General features: G+C 37.1%; 1 protein-coding gene across 1 annotated transcript in view; it reads left to right on the top strand.

The window, feature by feature from the left end:
* Positions 1-16,737, top strand: part of UBE2R2 (ubiquitin conjugating enzyme E2 R2) — a 96,874-nt gene that overhangs the window by 59,349 nt on the left and 20,788 nt on the right. The window contains exon 2 of the mRNA XM_079926164.1: positions 7,490-7,576. Within this exon, the coding sequence (XP_079782290.1) occupies positions 7,490-7,576 (87 nt within the window). The remainder of the gene's footprint in view (positions 1-7,489; positions 7,577-16,737) is intronic.

Here is a 16,737-nt window from a genome sequence, read left to right as displayed (position 1 = left end):
AGTTCTTAGGTTGGGAAGAATCTCTCTAGTTGTCTTTTCTAAAGCTGGTAGTGTTATAATCAAAAGGCAGGTAAGTAAAAGCAATAAAACAAAGCGAAAATGAGCAGTCTATAAAAGACACTTTTTATTAAAGAAGGTTTTCTGACATAACCTCTGCCAGTTTAATTTGCAGTTTTTAAACAAAACTCTTACATATCTTTTATTATATGTTAAACACTGTTCTAATGCATTTTACACAAGCATTTACTCATTTAATTCTCATACCAAGCTGTTTAATAAGTACTATAAGCCTTATTTTACTGATGAGGAAACTGGAGACACAAATAACTTCAAAAAACAGCTAATGAATGGCAGAGCCAGGATTCAAACCCAGGCAGTCTAGCTTCTTGAGTGGATGTTCTTTTTTTTTTTTTTTTTTTTTTTTGCGGTATGCGGGCCTCTCGCTGTTGTGGTCTCTCCCGTTGCGGAGCACAGGCTCCGGACGCGCCGGCTCAGCGGCCACGGCTCACGGGCCCAGCTGCTCCGCGGCATGTGGGATCCTCCCAGACCGGGGCACGAACCCGTGTCCCCTGCATCGGCAGGCGGACTCTCAACCACTGCGCCACCAGGGAAGCCCGAGTGGATGTTCTTTTACTACTCTTTCATATTGGTGCATGTTCTTTATAAATTTTCGTGCAACCATTCCTAGTTACTCTGTAAAGATTTCTTTTAATATAGTTAGTAGTCTAGGAGGACGTTTTTGGGGACCTAAAGATTTGACTAACAATACTAAATTTTATTGATTATTTTTAGAAAGGATAATCTAATTTCCCATAGAAATATGTTAAAGGAGGTTACATTTTCAACGATCAGAGTTCCAATTTTGTATGGAAATTTTTACAATCCTGTTTTATTCAGATATGCATTATATAACTATGTCATCATTACTGAAGCTTTCTAAAGTATATGCATATTCTGGAGGTGAGGCTGATTAAATGAAAAAGATAGGAAACCACTCCTAACTTCTGTCTTTTATCCCATTCAATCCATCTTTTACAGTGCTGTCATAGAGTCATTTATTCTAAAATAGACATCTTGCCTTTGATTTTCATTTCTTTTTTTTTTAAATTTATTTATTTATTTATGGTTGTGTAGGGTCTTCATTGCTGTGCGCGGGTTTTCTGCAGTCGTGGCAAGCAGGGACTACTCTTTCGGTTCACGCGCTTCTCATTGCGGTGGCTTCTCGTTGCGGAGCATGGGCTCTAGGCGCACGGGCTCAGTAGTTGTGACCTACGGGCTTAGTTGCTCTGCGGCATGTGGGATCTTCCTGGACCAGGGCTTGAACCTGTGTCCCCTGAATTGGCAGGCGGATTCTTAACCACTGCGCCACCAGGGAAGTCCCTGATTTTCTGACTTTATGTAGTTTCCCACTAAAACACCTAAACAAGGCTTCAGCCTACCTTCATCCAATCTTCTATCTCCTGTAGTTACCACCAGGCATCCCACTAGCCATACCTGACCACTCCACATTCTTTGCACCTGGTGCCTTGCTATTTCCTTTGCTTTTATCCACCCAGGGACCTACTCAGACAACACCTAACCATGGTACCAATACTTTGTAGGCTTTCAAAGTGTACAATTCAGTGGTTTTTTATTCACCAGGTCATACAGCCATCACCACCATCTAACTCCAGTTTATTTCATCACCTCCAAAAGAAACCTCATATCTATTAGCAGTCATGCTCAGTTCTCCCCTACCACCCCTAATGTCCTTTTATTATTCCTGTATACAATTCAGAATACTGATTGCATTTAGTTGTGATGTCTCCTTAGTTTCCTTCAATATTTGATGGTTTCCCCATCTTTCTTTGTTTTTCATGACCTTCATAGTTTTGAAAAGAAGTGGTTGGGTATTGTGTAGAATGTCCCTCCATTTGGGTTTGTCTGATGTTTGTCTCATGATCAGACTGGGTTATGGGTTTTGGGGTTAAGAGCACCACAGAGATGAGCTGCGTTTCTCAGCACATCTTATGAGGGAGGTCATGATTTCAGCGACTTAACACCAGTGATGTTAACCTTGATCACTTGGTTAAGGTGTTGTCTGCCAGCTTTCTCTATTATAAAGTTAGTATGTCTTCCTTTCCATATTCTTAGGAAGTGAGTCATTCAGCCCTGCCCACACTTGTGGGGAGGGGAATTAAACTCCACCTCCTTAATGGGATATATCTACATATATTATCTGGAGAAAGATAATATATGCTGTGAGGAAGATTTGTCCCTTCCCCAGTATTTTTTCATTCAATAATTTATACCAAAATGCACTCATTTATATTTATTTTATACCTTGGGTTATCATCCAGTACTATGAATTGCTTTACTTTTGGCCAGCAGGGGCTCTTTCAGGTTGGCTCCTATGGCTTTTTGTTGTTGTTTGCTTTTTTTTGTTTGTTTTTGACATGCCTCCATATTTTTTCTTTAGCATTTCCTTACTTTCAGGCACTATAAGATGCTCCATGCTCATCTTGTATTTTCCTTGCCCCACATGTAGAATCAAGTATTTCTCCAAAGAGCCTTGTTTCTTTTTATTAGAAAATGGTATTTTGAAACCAAGATCTGAGGAACTGAGTATTCTTGTTGCTATTGGGGTGTGACTGCTTTTGGACTCCAGTTTTTTGTTTGCTTTAATTTTTATTTATTTTTAAAGATTTATTTATTATTTATTTTTGGCTGCATCGGGTCTTAGTTGCAGCATGTGGGCTCTTCGTTGCGGTGCACAGGCTGCTCTCTAGTTGTGGCATGCAGGTTTTCTCTTCTCTAGTTGTGGCGCTTGGGCTTCTCTAGTTGTGGTGTGTGGGTTTTCTCTTCTCTAGTTGTGCGCAGGCTCCAGGGCACGTGGGCTCTGTAGTTTGCGGCGCACAGGCTCTCTAGTTGAGGCGCATGAGCTCAGTAGTTGTGGTTCACGGGCTTAGTTGCCCTGGGGCATATGGGATCTTAGTTCCCTGACCAGGGATGGAACCCGCGTCCCCTGCGTTGTAAGCATTGTAAAGCGGATTGTTTACCACTGGACCACCAGGGAAGTCCAGTACTTCATTCCTTTTAACTGCCACATAATATTCTAGTGTATGGATATATACAACCTTTTGTTCATTTCCTCAGGTGATGGACATTTGGGGTGATTCTACATTTTGTCTGTTATGCTGCTGTGAACATTTCTGTACAAGTTCTCATGTGGATGTAATGTTTTCATTTCTCTTGGACATATACCTGGTAGTGGACTTGCGTGGTACATGGTTAACTATGTTTATTCTTTCAAGGAAATGCTAGACTGTTTTTCAAAGTGGCTATACCATTTTGATCCCTTCCAGCCATGTATAAAGCATTCTAATTTCATGACATCCTGGCCAAACATTTTGTTTGTTTGTTTAATTAATTAATTAATTTACTTTTGGCTCCGTTGGGTCTTCGTTGCTGCGCTCAGGCTGTCTCTAGTTGAGGCAAGTGGGGGCTACCCTTTGTTGCAGTGTGCGGGCTTCTCACTGCTGTGGCTTCTCTTGTTGCAGAGCAAGGGCTCTAGGTGTGTGGGCTTCAGTAGTTGTGGCTTGTGGGCTCTAGAGCGCAGGCTCAGTAGTTGTGGCACACGGGCTTAGTTGCTCCGTGGCATGTGGGATCTTCCCGGAGCAGGACTCGAACCCGTGTCCCCTGCATTGGCAGGCAGATTCTTAACCACTGCGCCAGCAGGGAAGCCCTGGGCTCATTTTTAAATTGAGTTATTTCTCTTTATTACTGAGTTATAAGCATTCTTTACGTATTCTGGGTACATGTCCCTTATCAGATAAATGATTTGCAAGTATTTTCTCCCATCCTGTGGGTTGTCTTTTCATTTTCGTTATGGTGTCTTTTATTCCTTCAGGTATTCCTATTACATGTATCTTACACTTCTTGTAGTTGTCCCACACTCCTTGGATATTCTGTTCTGTTTTTCCCCCCCCAGTCTTTGTTCTCTTTGCTTTTCTGCTTTCGAGGATTCTATTGATAATATCCTCTAGTGCAGAGGTTTTTTTCCCTCAGCTGTGTCAGTCTTACTCAGCCCATCAAAGGCATTCTTCAGTGTTTTTATCTCTAGCATTTGTCTTTGGTTCTTTCTTAAGATTTCCATCTCTCTGCTTACATTGCCTATCTCTTTTTGCATGCTGTTTACTTTGTCCACTATTAATTATCCTTCAATATTTGATGTCCACTATTAATTATTAATCATCGTTGTTTTAAATTCCCAGTCTAATAATTCCAACATCTTTCCCATGTCTGGTTGTGATAATTGCTCTCTCTTCATTTGTGATTTTTCCTTTAGGTATGCCTTATCATTTTTTCATGTTAGTTAGCTGTGATGTACTGGGTAAAAGGAACTGCTATAAATGCCTTAGTAATATGGTGGTGAAGTGTGAGGGGAAGGGGAAGAGTTCTGTTCTCCTATGATTAGTTTTCAGTCTTTTTAATGAGGCTTTGACTCTGGACTGAAGAGTTTCTGTTTTTTCCTCACCCCCTACGTGGGATATTAGGGCTGGAGTATTTTCCGTAAGATGTTATGGAGAAACCCTAACGAACTTTCGGCTAACCCAATATTTCTCTTTCCCTAGGTCAGTTAGGCTCTGACAATATCCTAGCAAGTTAGGCTGTAACTGGTTTCTCCTGAAGGCAGGCCTTGTTAAATACAGAGTCCATTGGTGTATTTCAAAGGATTTGACTCCATTCTTTTGCATGTGAATATCCAGCTGTCTCAGCACAATTTGTTGAAAAGGCCTTTCCCCCCATTGAATTGGCCTTATATTAGTACCAAACTGTCTTGATCACTATAGATTTGTAGTGTTTTGAAACTGGAAAGTGTGAGTTGTCTAACTTTGTTTTTATTTTTCAAGATTGTTTTGGCTATTCTGGGTCCCATGAGTACCAGCTTTTCCATTTCTGTAAAGAAGGCAACAGGGGTTCCATACAGTGATGCTGAATCTGTAGATAAGCTTGAGGAGGATTACCATCTTAACAGTATTGAGTCTTGCAATCTATGAACATATAATATCATGGATATTTAACATTTATTTAAGTCTTTAATTTCTTTTAAAAATGTTTTGTACTTTTCAGAGTGTAAGTTTTGTATTTCTTTCATTATACTTATTCCTAAGTATTTTATTCTTTTTGATGCTATTATACAGGTTTTTGTTTTGTTTTGTTTTGTTTTTTGCGGTACGCGGGCCTCTCACTGTTGTGGCCTCTTCCGTTGCGGAGCACAGGCTCCGGACGTGCAGGCTCAGCGGCCATGGCTCACGGGCCCAGCCGCTCCGCGGCATGTGGGATCTTCCCGGACCGGGGCACAGACCTGTGTCCCCTGCATCGGCAGGCGGACTCTCAACCACTGCGCCACCAGGGAAGCCCCTTGATGCTATTATAAATGGAATTTTCTTAATTTCATTTTCAGTTTGTTCAGTGCTGCAGTGTAGAAATATAATTGATGCTGGTATATTGATCTTTTATCTTTCAATTCTGCTGAATTTGTTATTCTAATATATTTAGTGGGTTCCTTTTGAAAATCTATATACAGGATTATCTAATTTGCAAATAGAAATAACTTTGCTTCTTACTTTCCAACCAAGATGCGTTTTATTTCATTTCCTTGCCAGCTGGCCTGACTATCATCTCCAGTATAGTGTAGAATAGAAGTGGTGAGAGTGGACATCCCTGTCTTATTTCTGAAATTACTTCACCACTAAGTATAATGTTAGTTATAGTTTTGTTTACTACATTCCCTTTTTCAAGTTGAGGAATTTACCTTGTATTCCTAGTTTGTTGGATGTTTTCAGTCATGAAGGGGTATTGAATTTTTGAGTTATTTCTTAGTGGTTACCCTCGGGATTACAATCAACATCATATAACTGTATCTAAGTTCAGTTAATAACCATCTTAATTTCAGTGGTGTACAGAAACTTTGCTCTTATGTAACTCTGATCCCTCCCCTTTACTTTGTTTTTTATTGGTAAACAAATTCCTTCTTTGTGTATTTTTTGCCTTTCAATAGATTTATAATTATTATACTATCTAATTATCTTTTAAATTAGGAGGAAAAAAGTTATAAACAAAAAGTACATTTATTGTTTCTTTCATATTTATCCTATACTTATCCTATGTTTTGATTTGTGCTCTTCCTTCATGTTGTTTCATGTACTGGCTAGTGTCCTTTCATTTCAGCCTGAAGGACTCCTTTAGTGTTTCTTTTTGTTTTTTTTTTAATTTATTTATTTTTGGCTGGGTTGGGTCTTTGTTGTTGCACACGGGCTTTCTCTAGTTGCGGTGACCAGGGGCTACTCTTCATTGAGGTGCATGGGCTTCTCATCGCGGTGGCTTCTCGTTGCAGAGCACGGGCTCTAGGTGTGTGGGCTTCAGTAGTTGTGGCATGCAGGTTCAGTGGTTGTGGCTCGCTGGCTCTAGAGCACAGGCTCAGTAGCTGTGGCGCATGGGCTTAGTTGCTCTGCAGCATGTGAGATCTTCCTGGACCAGGGCTTGAACCTGTGTCCCCTGCATCGGCAGACGGATTCCCAAACATTTCCCGCGCCACCGGGGAAGTCCTGAAGACAGAATTTTTGAGGTTACTGACTCTGCCATTTTCACTGCTGTCCTTAGCTTATTTATTCTTACCTTGTTCTTTCATTCCCTTCTTCACTCCCTTTTACTAGTACTGTTAGATGAGAATTTGTCTGGATTTTTTCATATGTGAAATGTGGGACACTGCCAAGGACATTCACTGTAGCAGTATTTACAATAGCAATAGAGTGAAAAACAACCCAGCTGTTCCAAAATAAGGAAGTAGTTTTTTTTCTTTTAATGGTTCATCTATATATCTGTATGATGGAACATTATGCACATACTAACAATCATATATACAAAGGAAAATGTTTATGATATGATACAGATTGAAAAAACAGTATAAAATAAAATATATTCAAGTTTTCGAAAATAAGTTTTGAAAACTTGAAATACATTCAAGTTTTTGAAAATAAGTTTTGTAAAGAGATAAGCATATATTAGCATCAAAAACTCTTGGAGGAGCCATATCAAAATGGTAGCATTTGTTACTTCTGGTTGGTAAACGGTGTTAAGTAAAACAAATTATCTTTGTTCTGTATTATGTACCATAAGGTTGTATTAATTATTTTTTGTTATTAAAATAAAATATACCCATTAATGTGACACACATATTAAACTGTTTTTCATTCGTGTGTTCAATTATATAACTGTTGAACTTTGGCAATTTAACATTAATTTTTATAAATATTTAAAGAGATAGTTAGAACACATGCTAATAATAACCCTGGCATTGGGGCTAACAAAATATATATGAGCTATTTTAATCTCCATAGTCTACTGTGTAGAAAGGAGTTTTGTTGCGCTGGAGTATATCAGGGTGAATTGTTAGTTAGATGAATAACCTGTAATCTTACTAGCATTTCATTCTTTTTCTTTTCAGGCGCATATTAAATTTCCTATTGACTACCCATATTCACCACCTACCTTCAGATTCTTGACCAAAATGTGGCACCCCAACATTTATGAGGTAAGAGAAGTCTATCATGAATTTCTCTGAAGATTTATTTAAGATAATATCCTTTAAAATAGCCTCCATAGCTCGGTATGCTGTGGTAGTTATGCTGTAGCCACAGAGAAGTATTCACGGTTTCCCATTTTTGGTTAGCAGTCTGTAGTTGAATTGCTCAAAAATTGGGGTTTTTTAATACCAGTGTATATTATGGTTAATTTAAGGTTGAGGCTTTAAACCTTTGCTGCTCATCGCTAAGATTATAATTCATATTTGTTAACATTTGCATTTTTTTAATTTAGTAGATAAAGTCATACAAATTTATTTGTGTACCTATCCTCTAGCTTCACAGCAAGGGTTTGTTTGTTGCTTTGATCAGAGATTCAGCTTTGGGACAGGAGGGGGTGGGAATTTATCCTACTATATTTGTACTGGTGTCCTTTAAGGAGTTGCTGCATACCAGTTGAGAGCCTCTTTTGGAATAAATCCAAGGTTAGGTTCTTCTACTAGACAAGTCCACATGCCTGGGAAAATAATTTGTAGCTTTTTTTATGAAATGTACTTAGCTTTGTGCTAATTTATAAGGATGCTGGAACAATGCATTATGTTTCTCAGGATATATGTCAAGGCCCACTAAAATATCCTGAGTCTACTCCTTTACCATTCTGTAATCTTTTTCATTGCAGTAGTGCTGTGAAGTTATAGCTGAGGCCCAGGCATTAAAATTGTTTTTTAAAATTTGCAGCCTTAGTCATAGTTCTTTTTTTGGTCAGGTGGTTATTGGCAAGCACCTTTCCTCCAGAAACAGAGCTACAGAGCCTTTAAAATGCTTATAGGCAAGGGATGGAGAACTTACTCTATAGTCCTGAATTTGGATCTCAGTCTATAAATGAGCACACTGGGGTAGCTTTATTATTTTTCACAACCTGCTTTTTCTGTCAGTCATTTTCTTCATTTTTCTTTCCTTCTTAAAACAGGATAAACTAGTGCTCAAAAGGTGATGCATAGTAACATTTCCAGAAATAGGTTCCCAGAATATTGTTTTCTTTAGTATCTTTAGTATTTGACATAATCATCGTACAAATAAACAACAATGAATATGTTGTACTATTCTATATAACAAAGTTATCCTGTTGTAGGGAGAGACTATAGAAATAATTCACTGTTCATAAGTTCAAACTGGGTTTAATACACATAGAAATATTTTTCTGTCCCTGTCCATTTAATAATCAAAAATTCTTGCCTTCAGAACTATGTGGTATAAAAGCAACTATACTCCAATAAAAATTAATTTAAAAAATTTAAAAGGAACGTGAATTCAAGAAGAAAAACCCAACTATGTGGTATGTATAGATTTTTTAGATAGCAAAAGAGAAGTGAGAAGGCTCAAGCTTTTTTTGTCTTGCTACTGAGAACTAATTCACCTTAGAGCCATATATTCGCCTGTTTCCATCTCAGTTATCTAATTCTCAAACCCTTCTCAACAAAGAAGCAAAAAGGAAAAACAGAAAACAGAATAAAGGATTCAAAGCTCTTTCAGAAGAAGGTGTAGGTAGATACACTCCACTTTCCACTGCTTTTTCACCACTTAGGCTGTTTAGTTCTGTCTCTTAAGATTTAGCATTGATTGGATCATTGTTTTTTAAAATAGGTTTCATATTCATAATAAAAATTTCAGCAGTAAAATAAAACATGCGTATCTTATAAATATGCAGTTGTTTTCCATGCCATAAAAGTTCTGTTTTTAAAGAAGTGTTAAGTCATAGTTAGGAATTAAATTTGATGTAATCAAATGAGTCACAAGAGACTCTTCTTACAAATTAATAATACGTTAATTTACTTTGCTACATTCTGGAAACAGTATCAGAATTGAACTTTTTGAGGGCCCAAGTCAGTATTTGTGATTTTAGCCATTAGGGCTCATGGTTCTTAGCCAAAGGGATATTCCAGGAAGTTGCTCTCTCCTCATCCATCTTATGTTGTCACCTAGAAACACAATGGACCTCAATGTCAAATTGCTCTGGTCACCAAATTGTTTACTGCAGAGTTATTTGTAATAGAACTGGAGATGAAATGGGGGAACAATGGCAACAATGTCAACAGCAACAAGACAAAAATACAAAAGGAAAAGTGTACTCAAATGCCAAAATATGTGAATTGATGAGTTTTTGTATATAATAACTTCATGAGTATTAAAAATATCATAAGGACTATTTTTGGTAGAAAATAGTTTATTTTATCAAGTTTTTAGTTTTGGTTACAGTTTTATTAAATATATTCACAGACACATTACTGCAGCCCCAAAAGTTATAAATACTGCTGTGTTATATGAATGAACTTAATTAATTATTTAACATTTCTAATATCATTGCCACATTTGTGAAATTTATAAATACCAAGGGGAAGCTCGGAGAACAAAAGAAATTTAATATGAGCTTGTCATCAATGATCATACTGCACAGTCTACTCCTTTTTGCTTCATAATATGTTGAGTGATCTCAATAATAGTTTCCTGGTTATGTTTGTTACTGTGTGCTCAGAAGTAGATAACCAATGAAGCCCATTTGCTTCACAAACCATGTATTAAAATGAGGTTTTTGTACACTCTTCACTGTGAACTTCAGAGCTATGGCAACTCAGAATCTCACTGCTCTTAGTATGTATTTATTTAAATAATTTTTTATGTAATAGACTAATATTTAGAATAGTTTTAGTTTTGCCACAAAATTAAGTGGAAATTATACAGAAGTATTTAGCATTTGATGATCCTTTTAGTACTAGTGAATTGTAGGACACAGTATGGCTCTTTCTTTTAAAAAAATAATAAAGATGTTGGATGTTTTTTGAAGGAGTATACAGATCATTTTTCCTGTATAGTGTTTACAGGTGAATGTCACAGGTGTAGTCATGAAATAAATGTTACAGTAAGATGGTGTATTTTAGGATACTTGATAGCCAGTAGGAAAATATTTTACTGTTTTACGTAAGGTTCTAGCTCTGAAGAGTTATTCTTGATTCTAGGCTCAGATGATTCTCAAGACATTATACTAATCTCTGTAGCCACTGACACTGCAAGGATATACCAGTTTGGCTACTATTCCACTATCATTAGGGCATGGTATTTTTAAATGTTATTGTTCTAATAATGATTAAAAATAGATCCTACTGTTTTAATATAACTCCGGCTGCCATAAATACCATAGATGCGGTGGCTTACAACAACAGAAATTAACTTTCTCACAGTTTAGGAAACATAGTTTCTACTGAAGACTCCTCCTGGCTTATCTCTGTGTCTTCATGTGGCTTGAGAGGAGAGAGAGCACAAGCTAGCTCTCTGGTGTCTCTTACAAGGTTTTTTTTTTTTAAATTTATTTATTTATTAATTATTGGCTGCGTTGGGTCTTCGTTGCTGTGTGCGGGCTTTCTCTAGTTGTGGAGAGCGGGGTCTACTCTTCATTGCGGTGCACGGGCTTCTCATTGTGGTGGCTTCTCTTTGTTGCAGAGCATGGGCTCTAGGTGCACGGGCTTCAGTAGTTGTGGCACACAGGCTCAGTAGTTGTGGCACACAGGCTCAGTAGTTGTGGCACATGGGCTTAGTTGCTCCGTGGCACATGGGATCTTCCTGGACCAGGGCTTGAGCCCATATCCCCTGCATTGGCAGGCGGATTCTTAACCACTGCGCCACCAGGGAAGTCCCTCTTAAAAGGTTTTTGCCAAGTCTGCAGAGCAATTGCTTTTGGAATAGTAAAATTTAGGCTATGTAAGTGGAAAGTGGGTCTAATTACATATAGTTTATGATCTTTGTATTTATTTATATGGATTATAACCCATTAGGAGCAAAGTGGATGAGACCCACAATCAGCGCTTCAAAAACTGAAAAGAACTCAGTGTATCAAGAGGTCCTTTACAATAAAGCTGTCATTATAAATTATATTTTGAAATTACACAGAAAAGATCAGGTAAAAGCAAAGATACTGTGTCAGTTGGGAGTATTCAGAGAAACAGAACCAATAGGATATATAGAGATATATGTAAGAGGAGGTTTATCATAGGAATCGGCTCACGTGGTTATGAAGACTGAGAAATCCCACAGTCTGCCTTCTGCAAGCTATAGAGCCGGGAAGTCTGGAATTATAATTCATTTTGAGGCCGTAGGACTGGGAGCTGTTGGTGTGAGTCCCGGAGTCCCAGGACCCAAGAACTAGGAGTTCAGATGTAGTAGCCCAAGAAGAGAGACAATTTGTCCTTCCTCTGCCTGTTTGTTCTGTTCAGGCCATCAAAGAATTCGATAATGCCTATCACATCATCATGATGAGGGCAAGTCTTTTTTACTCAATCTACTGATTCAAATACTAATCTTTTCCAGAAACACCCTCACAGATACACTCAGAAATAATGTTCTACCAGCTATCTGAGCATCCCATAGCCCAGTCAAGTTGACACACAAAATTAACCATCACAGATAGCTTTCTTTTTCTACCATTCCCCCCTTGTCATCTACATTATGGTCCTTCTATACTCTGTATACATCATTATGTTCTCAGGGGGTGTAATTTGACTGGCACTACACTTGAATCCTTGAAATAGCAAGTTGTTTATAGTAAGGGTTTATGCCCTTCTTATTTCATTACATATAGTAAAATTATATTTAGATAGAAAAACAATGGTAGCCTAGCTGGTTCTGCTTCATCTCCTCTGATCATTTAACACACATTTTTCTCTCTAATTAAATTATTATTCTTTTCTCTGTTTAGTGGAATTATCTCAGAGCCTCTGTGGTATTTCCGTAATTTCTTTGAGAATTTATTTTAATGGTTTTTCCACCGAAGAATCAAATAATGAACCCCGCAAAATACATTAGGATTGATTACAAAGTTGGAATATTACATTCTCTGATGATCTTTCAAGACTAGGACAAACTGCTTTATTAGTTCATTATTCTTGAACTCATTTCATATAAATTTTAAATACAAAGTTTCTAAATTATAAAAAATTTAGAATACGTTTTGTTAAAATGCTTTGATTTCAATATCTATGTTATAAACATACTAAAATATTAAGTTTAAACCCACTAATTTTTTAAATTTTGAAATAATTTTGGGCTTGAAGAGTTTCAAAATTAGTACAGAAAGTTCTCATATATGTACCTTTTACTCATATTCTTCTAATGTTAATATCTTTTACAACCATGATACATTTATCAAAACCAAGAAATTAACTTTGGTACAATACTATTAAGTAAACTAGACTTCATTTGGAATAAAGTATGGCATGGGGAACCTAAAACATGTATTACTTGTCCTTAGCTAGGTGAGACAAACTCTGTTTCTGTATTGTGTTATTAAACCATCAGAAACAACATGCTTGAACTCTGATCTTGATTCACATAAAGGTGCTGAGTGCTGTGTTATAAGATTTTGTTATATTATCAGAATTTATTGTGTTCATTTTTTAAAATATGCATTTGATGAACATTTTAAATTTACATAATTTTTACTCAGTTGTCTTTAAGAAGGGACCTGAATAAAACAAAAGATTCTTCAAATGAATGAATGCTTGCTTAATCAGCTAATCAGAAATGTGTTATGCAATATATTTTATTTGCTTTAGCTACTAGGATAAATTGACAGAAATAACTTCTCTTTGGTACCTGGTAAAATATCTTTGTTTTCTTTCAGTGGTTTTTATCATTAAAATAACTCATCATTAATTGACTTGTAAAATATTCTTTATTTCTAAAATATTAGAGAAAAGTTTAGTGGTAGAATGTTCCTATAAAACTTCTCAAGTCTACAATGTGAGTTTCATCTTGGTTTATACCAGATGAGTAAGGTAGAAAGTTAACAGAAACCAGAAGACTTTGATTTGGTGTTGAAAGTTTTCCTAGTAAATGTAATTTAGTATTACACATTATTAAAGGTTTGAACTCTATCTTGTGCTTGTTTAGATTTTGCTTCTTTTTCCTCGTATTTTTTTCTTTTAAAAAATGTAAATTAGGATGCCAGTTTGCTCTATGAAGATATATATACCTTAAGGATTTAACTATAGATACATTAACCACCATTTAGAACATGATGATATTTGGGCCACCAAATTTGTCCTTTTTAGAGCTGAGCTCTGGTTTGTAAATAATTTGTGACAAGCAGGATTTTATGTATTTTTATGTAATTATATTCATGGATTTGCAGATATTATGCATTCTCTCTAACTTTAAGGTACAGGGAATAGGTTTCTCTAGGCAGTGATGTCCCCAAATTTGGCAGCTTATCAGAATCTTGTGGAGCAGTTGTTAAAAATAAAGAATACTGGAGATTTTGGTTTGATTGGATTAGGTAGGGCCTAGGCTATATAGCCTTCATTTTACATCTTAGAACTGCCTTTCTGGAGGCTGAGAACTTCTCCCATTAAAAAAAAAAGGGTGAGGGGGCTTCCCTGGTGGCGCAGTGGTTAAGAATCTGCCTGCCAATCCAGGGGACATGGTCCCTGGTCCAGAAGGTCCCACATGCTGCGGAGCAACTAAGCCCGTGCGCCACAACTACTGAGCCTGTGCTCTAGAGCCTGTGAGCCACAACTGCTGAGCCCGTGTGCTACAACTACTGAAGCCCACGTGCCTAGAGCCCGGGCTTTGCAATGAGAAGCCCACACACTGCAATGAAGACCTGATGCGGCCAAAAATAAATAAATTTATTTAAAAACCCAATAATTTATTGAGATAAAATTTCACATACATAAAATTAACCATTTAAAGTGAACACAATTCGGTGACATTTAGTACATTCCCAGCGTCGTACATCTAACACCTCTATTTGTAAGGCATTTCCATCACTCCAATGTAAAACATCTTACCCATGAAGTGATTCTTCTCCATTCCCATTTCTCCCTAGTCTCTGACAACCACCAGTCAGGTTTATGTCTCTATTTATCCATTCTGGGTATTTCATATAAATGGAATCATACAATATGTGACCTTTTTTGTGTGGCTTTCACTTAGCATAATGTTTTGGAGGTTCATCCATGTTGTAGCATGTATTAGTACTTCATTCCTCTTCATGGCTGAATAATATTGCATTGGTTGGATATATCACAGTTTATCCATTTCTCTATTGATGGGCATTTGGTCTGTGTCCACCTTTTTTTTTTTTTAATATCTTTATTGGAGTATAATTGCTTTAAAATGGTGTGTTAGTTTCTGCTTTATAACAAAGCGAATCAGCTATACATATATCCCCATATCTCCTCCCTCTTGCGTCTCCCTCCCATCCTCTTTATCCCACCCCTCTAGGTGGTCACAAAGCACCGAGCTGATCTCCCTGTGCTATGCAGCTGCTTCCCACTAGCTATCTATTTTACATTTGGTAGTGTATATATGTCCATGCCACTCTCTCACTTCATCCCAGCTTACCTGTCCCCCTCCCTGTGTCCTCAAGTCCATTCTCTACGTCTGCGTCTTTATACCTGTCCTGCTACTAGGTTCTTCAGAACCATTTTTTTTGTGTCCACCTTTTGTATATATAAATAGTGCTGCTATAACCATGTGTATACATGTACTTGTTTAAGTACTTTTTTCACTTCTTTTGGTTGTATACCTAGGAATGGAATTGCAGGGGTCAAATTGTGATCCTGTGTTTTGCTCTTTGAGGAACTGCCAAACTGTTCTATAGCAGATGAACCCCCTCACCAACCACCAGCAATTTATGAGGGTTCCAGTTTCTCTACATCCATCCTTATTTTGCATTTAAAAATTTTAATTATAGCTATCCTAAGGGGATATGATGTGATAACTCACTGTCATTTTGATTTGTATTTCCCTAACGACTAATGATATTGAGCATTCTTTCATGTGCTTATTGTCCGTTTATGTATCTTCTTTTGAGAAATGTCTGTTCAAGTCCTTTGTTCATTTTTTAATTGGCTAGTTTGTCTTTTTGTCATTGAGTCATAGAAGTTCCTTATATATTATGGACATTAAATTCTTATTAGATGTATGACTTGCAGATACTTCTGTATTTATAGGTTGTTTTTTTCACTTTGGTAATGTCCTTTGCACAAAATTTTTTCATTTTAATGAGGTCTAGTTTATCTGTTTTTGTTTGCTTGTTTGTTGCTCATGCTTTTTGTGTCATACCTAAAATATCCATTGCCAAATCCAAGGTCATGAAAATTTTACACACACACACACACACACACACACCCTTTTTAAGAGTTGATGATTTTAGCTCTTAGATCTTTGTTCCATCTTGAGTTAATTTTGTATATGGTATGAGGTAGGAGTTCAGTTTCCTTCTTTTGTTTTTGGAAATCCAGTCCCAGCATCATTTGCTGAAGAGACTGTTCTTTCCCCATTGAATGGACTTAACCATCTTGTCAAAAATCAATTGGCAACGTATGGGTCCGTTTATGGACTCTCAGTTCTATTGCCCTGGTCTATTATGCCAGTCCTAAACTGTCTTCTTGTCTGTAGCTTTATAGTAAGTTTTGAAATCAGGAAGTGTGAGTCCTTCGACTTTATTATTCTTCTCCAAGATTGTTTTGGCTATTGTGGGTCCCTTAAATTTCCGTATAAGTTTTAGGAACAGTGTGTCAGTTTCTACAGAAAGGGAAGCTAGGATTTTGATTGGGATTGCATTGAGTCTGTAGCTCAAACTGGGGAATATTGCCAACGTCAAGTCTTCCTACCCATGAATGCAGGCTGTTTTTCTATTTATTTAGGTCTTTAATTTCTTTGAGCAATGTTTTGTAGCTTTCTGTAGCTTTTTGTAGTCTTCTTTAATTTCTTTGAGCAATGTTTTGTGGCTTTCTGTGTACAGGACTTTCACCTCCCTGGTTAGATTTATTCCTAGATATTTTATTCTTTTAGCATTGTAAATGGAATTGTTTGCTTAATTTGTTTTTTTTTGTTGTTGTTGTTGTTAATATTTATTTATTTGTGCTGGGTCTTAGTTGCAGCAGGTGGGCTCCTTAGTTGTGGCATAGGAACTCTTAGTTGTGGCACGCATGTCGGATCTAGTTCCCTCACCAGGGATTGAATCCCCCAGCCCCCTGCATTGGGAGCACAGAGTCTTAACCACTGTACCACCAGGGAAGTCCTGCTTAATTTTTTTTTTAGGTTATTCATCACTGGTGTATAAAAATGAATTTTTTTTTGCCACGCTACACAGCTTGCAGGATCTTAGTTCCCT

The sequence above is a fragment of the Stenella coeruleoalba genome, assembly GCF_951394435.1.
Source record: "Stenella coeruleoalba genome assembly, chromosome: 7".
Lineage (NCBI taxonomy): Eukaryota > Metazoa > Chordata > Mammalia > Artiodactyla > Delphinidae > Stenella > Stenella coeruleoalba.
Note: the sequence above shows the minus strand (reverse complement) of the source record. Positions and strands in the feature narration are given on the sequence as shown.